We start from the raw sequence: 19300 nt of genomic DNA, 5'->3' as shown, positions 1-19300 counted from the left end.
CAGTTTCCCCATGTTAATTGTGTTAATTTGATCCCAGGTGTGTCTCCTTAGTTCCCTGATCATCCTATGTTTATAAGCCCCAGTCCTTTCAGTTAGTTTTGTCGGTCGTTGAATTGTCATCCCTGTCCGTGATGTGTTTCCTGTGCCTCCCATGCTCCTAGTTGGATTAAAGATTCTCGTGTTTGTGAATTCCTCGTCTCCTGGTCTCCGTGTCTCCGTGCTCCCCGGGCAGAGTTGTAACAGAACGACCGACCCAATACAGATACCTTCCGTTTTGTTTTCCGTTTTTACCCAGTGTTTTTCTTTCCGTTGTGACCCATGGATCCCTATGTCTGGCCCGAATTCCTCCTCCTCCTGCTGGAGCAGGGGGACCGATCTCTCGAGGACCATACAAGACTGTTCCTCATGTTAGCTAACGCCACCAGCTACCCGGACGACGTGCTCTGCTCTTTCTATCATGGAAGCCTGAACACCGCGTGCAGAGCGCTGTCGTCCGAAGATGGTCCTCGAGAGGATTTCGCCGCTTTTGTGGAGTGGATTCTGGTGAGAAACGGATCGCCTCTCACAGTCTCCTCAGAGGATGATCTCGCCAGAACCACTCCAGACCCAGAGCCCAGCCCACCATCTCCCCACGGTGCGGAGCACCAGCCCGAGCCCACCGATGACGGAGAGCCATTTCCCGCCGCGATCTGCGAGCCAGCGCGAAGCCGAGCGACTGAGCGGATGATCGTCCCGGAAGTAGAGCCCAACCCGTCAGACCAGGTGCGAGAGCCGGCGTCAGTGTTCATCACGAGGGAGCAAGCCGTGGACGGTGTGAGCGCGGAGTGGAGCTCCGCCCCCTGCACCGCGGCTGAGGGTGAGCTGAGGAGAAATCTGGGACCGCTGGACAGAGAGGGGGCGTCCGACTTTCCCGTGCCGGCTCCCTCCAGCCCTCCTGAGTTCCCGCTGGTTCCGCCCAGCCGTCCTGAAGTCCCGCTGGTTCTGCCCAGCCGTCCTGAAGTCCCGCTGGTTCCGCCCAGCCGTCCTGAAGTCCCGCTGGTTCCGCCCAGCCGTCCTGAAGTCCCGCTGGCTCCGCCCAGCCGTCCTGAAGTCCCGCTGGTTCCGCCCAGCCCTCCTGAGTTCCCGCTGGTTCCGTCCAGGCCTCCTGAGTTCCCGCTGGTCCCGCCCAGCTCTCCTGAATTCCCGCTGGTCCCGCCCAGCTCTCCTGCGTCTCCACTGGTCCCGTCCAGCTCAGCTCTTCCCGAGCGCCCCCAAGTGTCCGCGCTTCCAGAGCGCCCTCCAGTGCCGGCTCCACGCACGTGCCCTCCAGTGCCGGCTCCACGCACGTGCCCTCCAGTGCCTGCTCCTCGAAGATCCCCACCCTCCCACCCACTCCTGCCTCCTCCACCGCTGTCGTCTGGCAGCCCCCCCGCTCGCCCTCAGCCCTCTATCGGTACGGTGCGAGCCCCGTGGGTCTGCCATCCTCCAGCGTTGCCGGGGCTGGAGTATCCCTTATCTCCGCCTCCAGCCTCCGAGGCCCGGACTCTGCCTCGGTCCGTAGACCCAGTGGCTCCACCTCGGCTCCTAGCTCCCTCGCCTCCACCGTCACTCCTCGATCCACCAGCTCCACCGGGCTCCCTCGTCCCTCCGGCTCCACCTTGGTCGGGCGTCGACCCGCCATCGCCTCTGGACTCCTCTCCTCTGGCTGCGCCTCGTCGCTCCGTCCCACCGGCTCCGTTGGGCTCCTTCCTCCCTCCAGCTCCACCTTGGTCCTCAGTCGCTCCGGCTCCGCCGCGGATCTCCGGGTCTCCGCCTCCACCTCGGTCACCAGAGCCCTCGGCTCCACCCTGTCCCCCCGGATCCTCGGCATCACCCTGGCTCGTTGGCTCTCCGTCTCCGCCTCGGGCTCCTCCACCACCTGCTCCGCCGCCGTTGCTCGGCCCCCTGGAGTCGGCGGCCATCTCTCCTCCATGGCTCCTCCCTCCGTCGGCTCCACCGTGGGCCATCGTCACGGCTGTGGCCTGGGTCCAGCTGAGCGCCTCCTGCTCCGGGTCCCTCCTGTCTCTTCCCTGGCTCCTCCCTCCTTCGTCACCGCCTTGGTCTCTGTCTGCCGGCCCCCTCCCGGGTATCCGCCCTCCTCCTGAGCCGCCTCCCAAGTTCCCACCCGCCCCTCCCCTTTGGATGTTTCTATGGTGCGAGGACGCACCTTCCGGGAGGGGGGCGATATGTCAGGATTGTGGACTGTTTTGTGTGTGTTGTGCTCCCCGTGTGACCCAGTTTCCCCATGTTAATTGTGTTAATTTGATCCCAGGTGTGTCTCCTTAGTTCCCTGATCATCCTATGTTTATAAGCCCCAGTCCTTTCAGTTAGTTTTGTCGGTCGTTGAATTGTCATCCCTGTCCGTGATGTGTTTCCTGTGCCTCCCATGCTCCTAGTTGGATTAAAGATTCTCGTGTTTGTGAATTCCTCGTCTCCTGGTCTCCGTGTCTCCGTGCTCCCCGGGCAGAGTTGTAACACACATACAGTTTGTACAGTATAAAAACCATTACGCCTATGGAATGTCCCCATTTAGATAGCTAAGTTAACGTGTGTGTGTACATGAAGGATTCAGGTGCTAGACCATGGCTGAGAATATCAAGTTGATTTGTGTATCATTCAATTTTATTCCTGAAGCAAATTAAGTGAATATTTACTGAAATCCAGAATAAAAATTGCTATATTTATGTTGTATGTGTTTATCTGGTGAATCCTTTTCAGCAAATGAACTATGGATAAAGAATCTTTTTTAAACGAACACAATTTAATTTAATACAGCAAAATATCACAACTTACTTTGCTACTAAATATATATTGGTTCTAAAGTTAAAGCATCTATGTATTATTTATAAAATGGTTTACTATGAGACTAATAAAAATTTCATTTTACAGCTTCCACCAAAGAGGCTGTTTCCTGTAGTTCATGGTTACTCATTCCTTCTCCTGAAGAATCCACTTCCTGCTGAGTTTAGTTCCACACCTGGCTGTAATTTTCAGGTAAACTTAATGACTTTGGTAAGTTGATTCAGTGACATTTAATTACAGTCTGCAGGAACTGGGTTCTATAGAAACAGGAAGTATTGCTCTTTTGTTAGCTTAATGGATAGTTCAACCACAAAATGAAAATTCTATCATAATTTACTTAGGCCATTTGTCGTTGTAAACCTATATAATTTCTTTCTTCTACAAAACACAATACTGCAGAACATAGGCCTACTGTAGATAACTACTGAGGCATTTCTCAAAATATTGAAGAAAGTGATTGGAACGTCATAAGGATGATCGAGTAAATGATGACAGAATGCTCACTTTTGTCTGAACGTCAAAATAAATTTTTTTACAGAACCGTCATATTTTATATGATTTAATTATTTGTTGATTAAATTGAATCGATAACACTTCCTTGAAAACATTTGCAATTGGTTTGTAAAAGGTGAGCAGAGTTTAGTTTTTTGTTGCATTACACGTTTTTGACCAGCAGGTACCGCAAGCCTGATTCAGATGCTTCAGGGAACTTCGACAGATCACTTCACAGGAAGTGAAGCGGAACATTTGAGATGGTCCTCACTGCAGAACACAAGATCCAGGAGGCGGGGTTGGATCTAGATCCAACTCCTCCCACCTTACATACACCTGAACCTACCCGTCTCCACCCCCTGATCCCTAAACCCATCAATCCCCACCCCTAAACCTACCAATCTCCACCCCCTAGATGTGGATCCAACCCCACCCCTGGATCTTTGTTCTGCAGTGAGGGGCTACTGGAAAATTTACCCACTAGTCATTGCGCACCACTCTCTTTGGCACAGGTTGAGAAGTTGAGAAAAAGGGTGAGGCATTTTTAAAGAGTTCATTTAGTCCCAATTGTGTGGTCTGCAAGCCATAATAAAGTGAGTGTGTATATAAAATACACATTTAATATAAGCACATGAGGTTTATTTTCATATTAAACATCACAACAGACATTTCACTCTTTAAAATTAGGCAATTTATTATTTATTATAGTTTAATATTTCTATAAAAACACTTGGATATTTTATATACACATTTATATTCAATTAAAGAACAATAAGTTTACAAATGATATATTATGTCATCATACTAGAAACCTCTTTAAGATGTGCTACTGTTGTCTATGACTTTGCAGGGTGTTCCGACTGAACACATCTTGTCAAGTGAAGTGAATTTCAACAGATATCCTGGAACAAGGAGCAGTGAAAACTTTGAAGGGACACTGTAAATCTGAAGGCAATTTAGGGCTGTCACAAAGATCGGCATGATGTTCGCAGGTCAGTGATATTTTCCCAAGGTATAGGATCCATTTCTGCTCATAATAGCCATAACAAACGTGTACACCCTAAGTGTAGGTAACAATATGTCTTTGGACATTTGTTTTGTGTGACTGAATTAGAAAACATTTTGGTGATACCATTCTTAAGTTTACAACAACAAAAAAAATAGCTTTAAGTAGGCATAAAACTCCACAAGGCCTTTGCACATACTTTGATGGCCCTTCTCATATCCTTAGAGATACAGAAAAATATAATAGGATCAAAACATGCGTTTAAAGTGCTCAGCATTAAAGCTTTCATGCGCCAATCTGGATTTTCTTTTTTGATGAAGCCCACTACGTGTGATGCATTGTAGGGTGCAAAACTAATGGCAAACACAAGGAGAGTCCCCACAATCAGTCCAACCACCCGGAGTTTACGCTGTCGCTTGAAGAGAGGACACTTCATCAAAATACGAATTAAATTGATGTAACAGAAGCAGCAGATAAGGAGGGGCAGAAGGAAAAATACCACTGCTATCCCGAGACGGACTGGGAGCAGTTCTCTCAGCTGTTTCGCTGACAATTTAGTGTAACAGTCCTGAGGTGCTAACTCCAGAGAGCGATTATTAGTGGTGTTGTCCGCTTCGTTAGAATCTGAATATGCTGCCTTGTAAGTAAATACTGAAATTACTGCAATAATCACCCAGGTGATAACACATATTAGTGTTGTGTAAATGATTCTTTTTGGACTTTTATACCTCACTGGAAATGCTACACACACATAGCGCTCAGCACTAATCGCTGCCAAGAACAGGCTGCTGGAATAAAGAGGAAGATAGAACATGAACAGACTGAAGCGGCACAGGGCATTGGGCATGTTCCAAACCATGTTATCTGCAGCCTCTTTCATCTTCAAAGGTAAGAAGATGAGGAAGACGAGGTCAGATGCAGCAAGGTTCAACATGAATATGTCAATGGGGATAGGTTTACGATGAATCTTGAGAATACACAAGCAGAACGCCAACACAGTATTAGGAAAACCAATCAGGAATGTGATAATGCATATGACGAGAAACGCTGTCGAATCTTCTGACATTGTTGTCGGTCTGTGGTAAAGCTTTTCACTTTACTGTAGAAAACAGCACCTGTAATATGGAAATACACACACTTTTGAGACTAATCTCTTAGATTTTTAATATAAAAAAAATGTCTAGAATACAAAAGATTCTAAAAACATAAGCGGTTTTATTTTAACTTACCAAAAGGTATTCTCTCGATTATTAGCAGTCTTGATCAAATCATTGGCTCTTTTGAAATGTGCTTCCGTAATGTACTCTAGAAACCTGGATGGCAGAGATACAGTAAACTGTAGTACGATTTGCATTCTGTCATATTATGAAAACATGTTTAGAATTGAGCCACTGTTTTGTTTTGGGGGTTTTTCCCCAGTACCCTCAGGCCTACTCATTAGCCTAGCTAAAGTTACTTCAAAATACAAATCATCAGACCAGTCTACATTCCATCTATGATCAGCGAAAAGCACAATTACTTAAAGTCTGGAGGCTGAAATAAAGCAATAGTTATTATTATTCAGTCTCGTGTTGTTACAAACCTGTATCCATTTCCCCCCACATTTTTAAGCATTGTTGTGCATTTCTTCCCAAGTTGTCTTACTGAATTTATCTAGCTCCAAGATAACACAAAAACACCACGAAGTTACTTCACATTAGTCTGCATTCCAAATCTAGAAAAATAGCATTTTTTATTTCCTTTTTCTAATTGCACAGATGTTATCATTTTGAACTGTTATGCTAAGAGCAGCATAAACATTCTTTAGTATACTTTTCTTTCTTTCTTTCTTTTGGCTGAATCTTAAATGGCTTTTGCATTAAATGACGTAATATTGATTCCATCAATTCCATTTTTTGGAAAAATGCTGTATAATACAAAATAAATGAACTGTGCCAATCAAAAACATAAATGAAATAAGATCATTCAAAATGTTAATTCTGATCATTATACAATCAGGTTTAGGTATTTTTCATTAATAATTAAATGTAAACTTTTGACATATATACTAAAAAAAAACGGTGAAAGTTCATGTGAAAGCAAAATGTGCAAATCAGCGGGTAACATTGTTGCACTGCTACCATCTTATAGTTTTAAATAAAAATACATATTCAGAACCTTGTAACAATGTTATTCCAAGAAAGCTTTTTACACTGGAGATTTTTTGTAAAAATTACTTACCAGTTCTGTGTTTTTATAGTTTTTCACCACAATAATTAAGTAAAACCTGTATTCCAGTCCAACATAATTGCAAAAACATCTAAATAGATTTTAAGACTTTGAAATACTCACCCCAACTCTTCAGGTTATGGCTTAGGCTTCCATCTCATTTTAAACAGTAACTTTTAACATGTATGTTTATCAGTTCTCAAATCTTTCCTGGGTAGTGCCTCATTGCAAACCACAAACAAATCATGTGGGTTTTGTCCACACTTAGTCAATGTGAAAATAAAGGACCTTTGTTTTGTTTTCTTTTTTCTGGTGTGGATATGAGGCCCGAAATTAATGTAAGGAGTATTTTTTCAAGGATATCAACCATTTCTGGACATCGTTGTGGTCCTGCAGTGACTTTTGTGTGAACATGTAACCAGTGTTGGGAAGGTTACATGGAAATGGAATAGATTACAGATTGCAAGTAGTGTAACTATTTCAATTACTTCAAGTAATGTAACTGAATGCATTTGATTACTTTTCTAAATTTCTAATGTTTTCAACTGTTAATCACATTCAAACATTTTGTGATTACAGCAGTGATTACTGTCACTTTCGAAATCCTTCATCATCATCACCTGAAATTAATTTTAAGCTCAGCCACCACAAAATCAGACTTTGAGATCATTCTGAGGTTAAATACAGATTTAAACCATAACAAGAAAAAGTTTAAGAGCTATGATACAGTTTTTTAAATCAAATCTTTACAATTATGACAGGAATCTAACAACGGCTTGGAAAAACAGTTCATCTAAAAAAATAAAGCATATACATAAACCCAAATAGGAAATAAAGGTATTTAATAAGCATGTGTCCTAAACTCCTGAAATATTGGTGTCTCATATTTTAAAGCAGTCAATTATGAAAGACATCAGTAAAATTTGTATGAGGGTGTGTCAAAAAAAATCAGATGTAACCCCCTTTGTAATCATTAACATTTTCATAACTGTAATTTAATTACACATTTTTCTCATTCACTGTAACCAATTATAATTACATTTATTTTGTAATTAAATTACATAATTTAGTTACAGGTAACTAGTTTCTTCTACACTGCATGTAACATTTAACGGTGTATGCATAAAAAAATAAATATTTATAATAATACATGCTGCATCACTTCATAATTTCAATACACAAAAACTGCATCAGGAAAATTAAACATTCCCAAAGAATGTAAGAGCAGTTTCATTTATATTTACAATACAGTGGCATTGTTAAACATTTTACACATTCACATTATATATTTTAAAATACAAGTATTATAATAATTACAGAATAACTGTTTCACAGAATAGTTACAAATTAAACACATGGGTCATCAATACTACTCTGTTGTTCAGATTTGAATTAAATAAAAGAATATACATGGAGTCTGTATAGAACTGCCTCAAATATTATAATATAGATCTTCCCTCATGTTTAGAAGATCTACTAGATGCTATTTTACAATTTTAGTCATTATAATAACTTACTATTGTTTATATTTTTGGTTAAAATCACTAAAAAAATTTAATATAATACAGAGGCAAACATAAACGAAAAGGGAAAGCTGTGTGTAAAAAGCTGATGTCTTGCAAAATATTAGAAGAGCATGCACTTTCATCCAATATCTTTAATAGCTCATAACCTTCCCCTAAAAATTATTGTGGGACTCAAAAAAAAAAAATCCATTCAAAGTCAACATCTCATTTATTTCCACGAGTGTCTTGCAGTACTCTAATCAGGTCACTTTTATAGATAAGTCTGCTTTGTTTGCTTTGGCTTTGTCATCTTTAGATTCACCATGGCTTATTATTGACGCCGCTTGTGTTGTTGTTGTTTGAGGGTTCCTGGAAGCCCTGTTGCAGTGATTCTGATGCCATGACTTGCATGGCGCTTTCCTTCCTTTGCGGCACAATCGGTCAACCAAATCCCTCGGCGTCCACGGCGAAAGCATCAACATGACCATAGGCTCAAGAAATACATTGCAGGAGCTGGAAAGCATGGCTTCCCTTCTCCACTCCACATTAGTGTACAAGACAAAGCCCACTACGTGGGAAACATTGTAGGGTAAATAACAGACCACAAATACTACTAAAGTGGAGAGTGCAATGGCTAACACCCTTCTTTTCCCAACAGAAGGCAAAGCAGAGTGTCTGACAAGCACAAGGCAACGCAATGTGCAGAATGATGACAAAACAAGCGGCATCAGGAAGAGCAGTAGCGCCATCTCCAGGCGTAATGGCACCAGCAATTCCAACTGCTCCTGGGTGAAGTTTTCATAGCATACTGAGACATTCTCCTCTGATAAAGACACAAAATGGCCACTTCCTTCAGCAATAAAACCAAAACCCAAGTGTACAAGCACTAAAAGCCACAAGATGGCGCTCACCAGCCAAGAGGTACGCGCATGGCGGTATAGTTTGTAAGTTATGGGATAGGCGATACTCAGATAACGGCCCACGACGACTGCTGTGAGGATCAAACTGCTACCGTAGACCGAAGAAAACAGAAAGAAGCTGTAAACAGGACAAACCGCAGCTGGAAGCGCCCAACCGTGGAGTGTCTCCGCCACTTTGACTGGCATCCATGACACTAGAGCCAGGTTTGCCACACACAGGTTTAGAGCGTAGACAACATTGGGGGTGGCACCGTGTTTTCGAGCCTTACGGATGTACACAAAAAGAACAAGGAGATTGCCAGGAAGTCCAAGCAAGAAGGTCAAGATGTAGACCATCAATGAGACAAAGCTGGACACGGTCAACTCCATGTCAGATCAGTCTGTCGATTCGTAGCTCACCTAGATCAGTTAACTAATCACTCCTTTTTATAGGCTCTCCATTGGCTGGCAATATTCCCCCTTCATTCCATTCGGAGGAATAGCCGTTGCTGAATCTGCGTGAGGAAAAAACATGAAGACAATGAGGAAGTTTGTATTTGCACAAAAAGTTCGTATTTATTTGGAAGGCGCAGAATAGGGTGGGGGGGAAAAGGGGGCGTGGAAGGGTTGTTAGAAGGGCGGTTAGTGCATCTAAGAGCTTGAATTGGTCTGATATGAGGCGCAGGGATGGGTACTTAATGCAGCAAGATGCCATTTATACGGTCTCACGTTGCCTTATTTGCCCTTGATGCACACACTAGATCAGGCCCCTTTAGTGAAATGATTCAGAATAATTGGGCTTGGCAGGAAGCTGAGCCCATCCAGCCATGACTCTGTCACTTGAAATGAACTGGACGGTTAAACCATTAAAGCTGTAAACTCACTAGGAGTCTGTTTGGGGATGTCATTCAGGTAAGGCTATTGCACACATACTGTACAATAAATTAACTTGACGCTTTTATAGTGGCTCGCAAAAAGCCATTGGATCTGTTTATGAAGTATGATCATTCTAGTCGCATATATTCCTATATATTAGTATACATTCAGAACAAAATTCCAAATATATATATATCAGTATAAAAATGCAAAGTATAAATTAAGTGATTTATTCACAAGGGATCTCAAGAGAAGATAAATGCTAAAAGTGGAAAACGATTAAAACCAGTGAATTTAGTATATTCTAAATATTTCAGTTACATTTAAAAGAATACCAGCTCAAACCAAGCATGCCTAACCATGTCAAATTAAAGTGAAATGTCAAATTTAAAACTAAAGAAACCAGAAAGTTCAGCAACTGTGTACAGCCTCTATTTTTAGGATTATAAAAACAGTTAACAACAAACACATCAACACCAAAAGTAGCACCTTAATCTTCATATAGTGGCATTTAAATCTAAACTGATCATACTCTTGTGAGCAACCATGCTTTGAGCTCTGTCATATTTGTCATGCACTCAACCCCATTAAAAAATTCTTTCCTCCACGTTATTTCACATAGACTTAAATAGTACCATTTAGATACATTAGTGTATCAGTTAACTTCAACAGAACTGATAAATCCTCACCAGTGGATAGGCATAGATTTTTGTGTCACCCATTCTTTTATCATGTTCATCACTGAGAGTCAAAGTCCAGGCTAAATAGAGGCTTTCATATGACACTATCTTCCCTCCCCAGACATAAAACAAATCGGTTGACAGATGGATTAACGTTGTTGTTGTAAAGGTCTGTGAAAAGAAAAAAGGCCATTTAACAATACAACACTGATCCACATGCAGGTTACCGTGAGTCAAGAAAATAATCATTATACAACTATTAAAACATGTTAGTATGTTTTCATATTTAAGATGTTTGCGCCATTCTAGCTCATAAAATCAAATAAATGTTTGAAATGCAATACTCAGAAACCATTACCACATAGAAAACACTTTTTTTTCAATCTTGAGGCTGGTAAACATAAGAAAAGGCAACGAATTTGTAAAATACTGGAATCAAGAAAATACCATTTATTTTGCATTTAATAAATAGTTTTCATCCTCTCTCTTACCAAATTAAATTGCCCATTTTTGCAGCTGAACTGGTAGATCGTAGTGCTGGCAACTCCAAGGGTCTGGGTTTAATTCCCAGGGAATGCAAGTACTGATAAAATGTATCCCTTAAAAACTGGATAACCTCTTTGGATAAAAGTTTCTGTGAAATGTGTCTGTACTTCCTCTTCATTACCTCACCATAACTGGCCAGACCAAGTTGCTAAATGTCACACCTACGTCACTAACTTATAACTGTGTTTGGTCCTGTGTTGTCATGCACATATGCACATAACTTCAAGTAAAGTGTTACCTCCTTTCCTATCAAAATGCATGCTACGGATGTGAAAATGCAGAAAATCGAACCTGATCCAAATTTTTTATGACGGACGAAAGTGTGTAAAGGTGATTGACAATGTGAGGTCGTATTTATTTTTCCAGATGAAAATTTCAGACTCAGTGTGCAAAGACCTTAAGAGGCAATAATTTGGCGCATTATGAAAACAGACTGTGTTTATGATTACTTATATATATTGAAATTGTGCATAATGCATAACTTAGTGACTGTAAAATATGTATTTTATGCATGGAAGTGGCATATTTTGAGTTTTGATATTTGCGATAGGGTTTTTTGGGCCAGTTTTGATTGGCCATTAAGCTGGTTTTGTTTTGCAAACCTAACATCCCTGGACTGGGCTGAAGAGGAAGGTGAGTTATGATTTCAACTCACTTCAAAAGATTAAGTAAAATTTGACTCTCTCATGACATGAGACCTTTAAATCCATTTAGATTAAAGGTGTGGCCACATTAGTGAAAAAATAAATAAATAAATAAAAATAAATAAACTTTCGTTGTCAATAGTGTAGAGATGTATCAAGAACCACACACATATCAGAGTCACTTTCAGTCCAAATACTTTCAACTTGAACACAAGTGAAGTCTGCATGGGAATCTTTTATGCTAAAGTGACCAGACGTGCCACTCTCCGGGGACATATTCTGCTCAGGATTTCTAAATTGCCTAAAATAACCAGGTTTTGGCTGTTTGCGCTGCACAGATCGATCAATGTATGACATCTAAGAACAGTGAGAGCTATAGAGAGCAGAGGGATGTCATACACTGATCGATCTGCGCAGCACAAACAGCCAAAACCTGGTTATTTCTGTCAGGACCATTATTGTCAAAGATGACAGACAATTTAGCATACAGTTTGGATTGGCGGTATGGTTCTGTTCTGGGCAAGAACTCCCTGCGCATCCATGCAGCCTAGCATGGAAGAGAGCAGGGAAAGCAGCGATAACCCCCAGGGTAAACAGAAAAGAACTAAATGTATTGCAGATATCATTAATGTTCAGTAATTTAATGTAAACATTATAGAAATGAGTCTGATTCAAAGGGGAATCAGAAGGCCGAATCCTGATTGACGAGAGGAGGAGTTGGGGATGGAGGAGGGTAATTAGTTATTGAGCAACACGAAAGCTGGTGATAATACTTAAGGACCTTATATATGGGTGCTGTGATAGATGTCGAATCCCTATAGGTAGACAAGGATCAGCTGAGAGTCAGCTGATACGAGCTCAACTAACCTGACCTGCCAGAACTAATGCCATGCTTGATTTTAGGCAATTTAGAAATCCTGGGCAGAACGTGTCTCCGCGAAGTGGCACATCTGGTCACCTTATTTTATGCCCTCTTGCGAAACTCCTCCTGTATTTCTGTGGGAAAGATTGCATTTTTCCCATGAAATTTCACTGAGCAATGGTAACTGTGACATCACCTTACGTATGAGGTATGAAACAGGGTGTCAACTCAAGCAAGGTCCAGCTCGTGTCTGCCACTAGAATTGGTGAGAGGCACCACAGCTGAGGGCAGACCCTCAGTCTGGACCCCCAGAGTCAGGCGCTGACGGGTCTGGCTGCTGCACTGCTCCAGCAACAGGGCATCCTGCTTACGAGACAAATCCTCCATCATCTGAGCTTCATGCTGTTTCAGAGACTGCAGAGAGTGTCTGGCAATCCAAGGTGTTCACAGGTCAGACTTTTTTGGAATTTGCAGTATTTGCAGTATACAATACAAGGAGGGATTGAGTTAAAACAGTGGACTCACTGGGCCTGTGCTAGCTTCTGTTTCAGTGCCAGTATGGTGGCTTCCAGTTGCTTGGCTTCGTCCACCAAACCAAACTGAACCTGAGAGTAACAGGTTATGAGGTAACCAATCGATAACCAATCAAAACACAGCAGATTAAGAGGGATTGTGTTTGTTTTTCCCTGGGAGAAATTAACTAGAACAAAAAGTCATGCATCGCTTTACTGCTGATGACATAAGGTACGATCACATTGTTGTTTGGTGAAATACAGTCATTTCAATCCACCTTATTTTTTAACATAAAAGTAACTTTTATGCAAGTTGTACAGCATACATCTTCACACAATAAACCTTTTTGCCTGCAAAATTTTGACTAAATTTTGCAAATATGACAGCACCTTTATATCTTTATCAAGATACCAATCAGCTGTTTGTGGCGTTTACCTCATCTCGGCACAGATCCATGCCAGGCCTCTTGATCCTGTTCTCTAGACGGGTGTGGACCAGCTTTAGAGGAGACATCTTGGCCTGCATGTCCTCCTCTAGGTGACAAATGTCCTTCTCCAGGTCAGCAATCTCTTCTTGAGTCTAAAAGATTATGGCACACATACTAAAATGAAAGAAGGAAAAATGCTTTATTTATTCTATTCATTCATTACCACATGGAATACTACTTTCTGAATGGTCAATTTCTACGTTACAGTATACCAGACATTTTTTAATAATCACTTACATAGTCCCCAACAACCACTGTGCTAGCTTCACATAAGCAAATAGCATACACTCAAATCAATGTCCATGTATTGACATTTTGCAGTCCGCTGGTCATTATTACAAAATAAACCTTTCAGGGTGATTCAAAATCTTTTACACCTCATTTGATCACCCTGTGGGGTTTATTTGGGAATAAAGACCAACTGACCCATATTTCATTGCTGAACTTCCACATTCACATTTCAGCTGTTTGTAAAGCACTTTCTTTAACTCCCTTATGCTAGATGAGATTTCATCATTCCCAGTTTCGCTGCATATTCAGAAACACCATAATGATATTAAAAAAGCCAGAGAATAAAGAAGAGGCCTTACAGTTTTTAGCTGCCATTGCATTTCATGATAGGCCTGTTCCTCGTGGTGAGTTCGCTTACGGAGAGCAAACTCTACTGCCATTTTTTGGGCCTCCAGATCATTCTGCACCTAAGAGAGAAGATGCATGTAGTGAATGGATATCATATTGAAAGTATCTCCTGTAACAGTGTTGAACTGCAAGTCATTTTGAACATCTAAAAAGTCCCTTGAAACTTTCAAATAATGAGCTTTTCACTACACTAAATGATTCATTTTAAATCTGCAGATCAGATGTGGCACCTGTGCTCTTGTGATGCTGTTGTTCTCTCTTATCTGCACAGAGGCCTGCATCTCTTCTTTAGCTCGGGTAATATTGTACCGGCTGAACTGCTCCCACTGCTGAGGAGTTGTGGAACTACAAACAAAAATTAACAAAAACATTTATTATATTTTATTATTATATTTCAGTTTTAATAAAACAGTTTTGGAGTCAACATACAAAATATATATGCAATATTATTTTATAAAACATTTTCATGTTTTTTTTAAATAGTTATGAGTCAAAATACAATAAATATACTGAAAAATAAAATGGAAAAAAAAACTTGTATTGATAATGTTTTTAAAGTGTTTAAGTATGCGTTCATCATATTGCAACAATATCATTACCAAATAGGGTTGACATGTTAGACAATACCTATTTGAGGTCCCTTCATGGAACTTGGCTTTTAATATAGTCTCTGAATGTTAAATTATTATTATGTTAAGATAGCTCTTTAGAGCTCACCCGGGGGGCACTCTTGTGGGGTTTGGCTTCAGGGAGATCTCAGGTGACTTTATAGTGAGAGACAAGCATGTCATGTCCACATCAATGGCCTCTATTTTATCCTGAAGGTCAATGGTCAGCTGTTGCCGTGCTTCCTGTAAGCGACTAAGAAGATATGCCAAGACTAGCAACCACATAATCTTCATCATATCAACAGGCAAAAGTCAAGTGAGATATGATTGTCATCCAAAATAAACAAAGCAGATTGATACTGAATGGTTCAAACCAATTAATGCCTATCTGAATGTACTTACCACAGCTGTTCAAAGCCCTGATCAATGCACTGCTGAAGGATGCGTTGTGCTCCATCAATCACCTCTACTTCCTTCTTCAGCTCAGCTTCTACAGGGTCATTGACCAGCTCCTTGCCACGACGACCTTCCCTGAGGTTCAAGCACTCCGCAGTGACTTCAAGGGGCAGAACAGTGGCAGCAAGGGCTCGTTCGGTCTCCTCCTTGGACTTAGCAATGTTTTATGGGTTCATGATTACAATTAAATTACATTTTAAACAATAGATTTTTTTCACTGTGAAAAAAGTTTTTTAAAGGTGTAATTAAAACAAAGATTACTTATGGAAGCTTGCTTCCACCAAGGAATAAAATGGTAATTGCAATTTTATATCTTACAATTCTGACTTTTCTCACAATTCCGAGAAGAAAAGTCTGAATTGTGATATATAAAGTCGCAATTGTGAAGAAAGCATGGCAATTTGTATTCAGTGGTGGGGAAAGAACCGAATAGCAAGATACAAACTCTGAATTGTGAGATCTAAACTGTTGTTGTGAGGGCGGTAAAAAGTCAGAATCAGTTTTTAATCTCACAATTTTGACTTTTTCTCAGAATTGTGAGAAATTGTGTGATATATACACAGAATTATGAGAAAAAAAAGCGAGATATAAACTCTCTATATGCATCCGTTCACCTTAAGTGTTCCATCAGAATGTTTTTAAAACTGATATTTCAAGATTAAATAATAATAAGATAAACACAGTTGCTTTAAGATAAATTAAGATGGAGAATAGAAGTGTGAATGTGTCTTTTATGGACTCATTAATCACCAGAGTAAGAGCGTCCATTTCTGCATCCACTTGCTGTGCACAATCTTTCAGATTCTCCTTCCAGCGCGCGATGTCATTGATTCTGTCACTCAGTCGCCTGCTGCTGTCATACTCATCCCAGCTTGTCTGATGACAGTAACAGCCAAATATTTAGTGCTAGTCTTTTTTACCCCGTCAAACGACTCTCAGACCCCCTGATCATTACCTTACTGGTCGTCTCATTGCGCAGAGCTCTTCCTTCCTGGCGTATCTCGTGTGAAATATTGCGCTTGTTCTCAGCAGTGTGTGATATCTGTGTATTATTAGTCGCCCAGTCAGACACACTGTAACGCAAGCCAGGCTTCGAGCTCAGGGTGGCCATGTTTGCTGGTATCATAGAAACAAGATGACAATTAAAAGACAAAAGAAGTAGTCTAGTTCTACACTGTAAAAAACTGATCGTGATTTTAACGGTAAAAAACTGTGAAAATGCTACGGTAAAAACCTGTTACATGGTTAATGGAAAGTTCCTGTAAAATTTACAGGGAAAACCCATAAACTGAAGAATTCCCTGCGTTCCATTTCAAATTCTGTTTGAATTTGACGTTTTTTCTTTGAAATAACTGTTTCTTCTTAGTTTTTTCTTATCAGTTATGTTTATTAGGGTTGTATGTTACATCTAATGTTGTTAAATTATTGTTTATAGCATATTTCAGTTTAATAAGTCTCACTATGATGGTGTTTAGTGTTTGTGTGAATGACACTGTGCACCTTCTGTATATTCTATTGTTTAAAAGTTGCTTGTTATTTAAGACATCTAGGTTATTCATGATTTATTGGTCAAAATAACTCATGAATATTTCTAAGCTCAATTAATGGAATGATTATTTTGGCATCAATTGGTTTACTTTCTGTGTCTATTCTGAAGTTTTTTCTTCACAGACACAAGAAAATGTGTTCCATCAGTGAATATGAATTAGAAATAAATTGTAATTATAAATGTATCATGTTTGCAGTTAGATAATGAAAGACAGAGTTTCTATAAATAGTCAATCTCTGCTGTCTCAAGATGTTTTGTGATGTGGTCCAGTAGATATTTTTCATTTGCTTCTTCTTTCAAGTAAAAATGAGATCCAGGAAGCATCTGCACAGTGAAGTCACCACTTGTCATGTCCTTCCAAGCTGTAAAGAGACACAATACAAGAATTGCACATGAAACTAAAGCTTGTACACGATGACAAAATCATGTACAAACCAGTTTGTTATTTCTAAGTTTACCACTTTATAGAACTATTTACTTTATGAAACTATTTAAAACATTGTTTTAGTAAAAACTGAACCATTTATCTGTCAGATTCACCTTGTAAGTCATGGGGTGCATCCTCTTTTCCATCAAAGCATGATACTGGACATGACAGGAAGGGTGTTGATGGTCTGCTATATCTGCCGGACAGAATTGTATTATATGTAAGTTTGTTCCATGCCACATATGTTGATGTTTTCTTACACTAAAGAACGACACCAAACCCACCTATAATTGTCCACTACAGAGATCTGCTTTCAGCACAGGTAAGAAGAGTTTGGCCAGCTCAGCATTGGCCAGTATCTCTGGTGGTGTGCCTCCAATAGAAGTGACCCACACAAGAAACTCTTGATCTGACAGATGACTTCTTCTTGGTGCCTGCAGTCTTGCTTCAGACTTACAGAAAAGTTTATAACACAAACATGTACATTTAAATATGTACACATAAAGGTATAGTTTTTTAAATAATAAGCTAATAACAAAATCTCATTTTTTAACAAAATAAACCACAACACAAAATGGACAACATACAGAACAGATCACACTTACATATGGTGCAGAGGCTCCAGAGAGAAACACGTGGATCGGCTCAAGGTTGTAGACCTTTTTCATGTGCTCGGCAAAGGCAAAGCAGGTCATAGCTCCAAAGCTACAGAAAGAAGTTGCAAATGAACAGGTTTCTATTTATTTATTAATATAAAAGGGTATATATTTGCCTTTTATAATGTCTGTCATGTTCTGGCCCATGTTCCTTTTAAATTGACTATCATGTTCTGGCCCTACACATCAGCATGATTATAATTTAAAACCATGTACTTTTATATATTACCATATTTAAAACCTATCATCATTTCCTGGTATTTCAGCAACAGTATCACAAACCTATGTCCAAAGAGTGCAAATGGCTTTTCTTTGAGATGTGGAAGAAGCACACCAATGACCTCATCAATGATTTCCTGCATATTTTGAAAAAATGGTTCCTTGGCTCGTCCTTCTCTGCCTGGCAGTCGAACTGAGTACACTGAAAGTAAATGAATTAAATGAAACTAAAAATATCCCACCTTTGAATGAACAATCAAATTATTGAAATTTAGTTTTAAAAATATGTAATTAATACAATGAATGCAAAAATACAAGTAATATTCGTATGAAATGTATTTATTTGTTTGTTTGATTGATTGTTTTAAGTAGGGGAGTTGCCTTCGATAGAGCTGTTGAGAGTTTTGGCCCAGCGAGCATAATGGATAGAGCCTCCACCTGCCCAGGGAAAACAGATGAGACGGACCGCAGCGTCTGGGCACTTGTTGAAACAGGTTATGACTTTATCCATTCCTCTGAAACATTATGACATGAATTAAGAATCATTTATCCTAGGCAAAACTGTCAATTGATAAAATACATATTAGAGTAGAGCTATATCTGGTCATGCCTATGGACCGATGCCACATATGGAAGATTAGAAAAGAAACATGAAAAATAACTGAATGTCCCCTGCAGTCCTTTTGTTACCTGAAGAGAATATTCCACATGTTTGTGAGATACACAGAGTTTAAGTTATTGATCTCAATAAAGTGAAGTAAAAGTGATAGCTAAACAATACTTGAATTTTAGCTTAATCAATCACATGCATATAATAGAACACAATTTTAATAGAGTAGCACATATAAATAGGGTTTGAGCTTTTTTATCATTATTCTGGCGTAACGTTACATTCACGACTTTATGCTAACGTAGTTATTTACATACTTCAATATGTAAGCCATTGATTTGTGCCCAAATGATTTAATCTTTCATACAGGATGATTTAAGAAAAAAATGCATATTAATTGATCCTTCTGTTTTAGAAAATAGAAATGACATCAGTACAGCAAAAGGATTAATAAAACCACCCGATACTGCTCTCACGTTTATAGCACAGAATATATCCTGTACAATCTTCTTCTTTGGTAATGGCATACATGCTAAGCGCACTGCTGTCATCTGTAGATTAGTTTGGAAAACTGATGGTATAAAATAAATACGGTTTT

General features: G+C 40.0%; 4 protein-coding genes across 5 annotated transcripts; all 4 read right to left on the bottom strand.

The window, feature by feature from the left end:
• Positions 1 to 3938: 3938 nt before the first annotated feature.
• Positions 3939 to 6697, bottom strand: LOC306884873 (free fatty acid receptor 3). Its single transcript, XM_079441101.1, has 3 exons — positions 6650 to 6697; positions 5548 to 5631; positions 3939 to 5433 (listed from the first exon to the last, which is right to left on the bottom strand). The coding sequence occupies exon 3, from the start codon at positions 5382 to 5384 to the stop codon at positions 4479 to 4481; it is 906 nt and encodes a 301-aa protein (XP_079297227.1). The 5' UTR covers positions 5385 to 5433; positions 5548 to 5631; positions 6650 to 6697; the 3' UTR covers positions 3939 to 4478.
• Positions 6698 to 7744: 1047 nt separating this feature from the next.
• tekt2 (tektin 2 (testicular)) lies at positions 7745 to 16891 on the bottom strand (the record flags this gene model as incomplete). Of its 2 annotated transcripts, XR_013785526.1 has the most annotated exons (11): positions 7745 to 9445; positions 10496 to 10657; positions 12735 to 12965; positions 13064 to 13143; positions 13487 to 13630; positions 14129 to 14236; positions 14408 to 14522; positions 14895 to 15038; positions 15188 to 15393; positions 15992 to 16117; positions 16197 to 16891. XR_013785526.1 is itself a non-coding variant. In XM_079441830.1 (10 exons), the coding sequence occupies 9 exons, from the start codon at positions 16350 to 16352 to the stop codon at positions 12767 to 12769; spliced, it is 1278 nt and encodes a 425-aa protein (XP_079297956.1). In that variant the 3' UTR covers positions 7745 to 9445; positions 12735 to 12766. The 2 variants fall into 2 exon arrangements, 1 of the variants encoding a protein (XP_079297956.1); XM_079441830.1 differs by lacking the exon at positions 10496 to 10657 and having other exon boundaries at positions 16197 to 16352.
• On the bottom strand, positions 7752 to 9320 carry LOC306885371 (free fatty acid receptor 3; the record flags this gene model as incomplete). The annotated part of the gene is made up of 1 exon (XM_079441831.1): positions 7752 to 9320. One exon carries the CDS (start codon positions 9318 to 9320, stop codon positions 8292 to 8294), a length of 1029 nt encoding a protein of 342 aa, XP_079297957.1. The 3' UTR covers positions 7752 to 8291.
• A 118-nt stretch (positions 16892 to 17009) lies between the features above and the next one.
• On the bottom strand, positions 17010 to 18603 carry olah (oleoyl-ACP hydrolase; the record flags this gene model as incomplete). Its single annotated transcript, XM_079441835.1, is given in 7 exon segments — positions 17010 to 17152; positions 17331 to 17413; positions 17502 to 17522; positions 17524 to 17669; positions 17823 to 17922; positions 18156 to 18294; positions 18474 to 18603. Coding segments are annotated over 7 exon segments (762 nt in total).
• Positions 18604 to 19300: the final 697 nt, after the last annotated feature.

This window comes from Barbus barbus (genome assembly GCF_936440315.1).
Source record: "Barbus barbus genome assembly, chromosome: 19".
Classification (NCBI taxonomy): Eukaryota; Metazoa; Chordata; class Actinopteri; order Cypriniformes; family Cyprinidae; genus Barbus; species Barbus barbus.
This window is presented reverse-complemented; position numbering and strand designations above follow the sequence as displayed.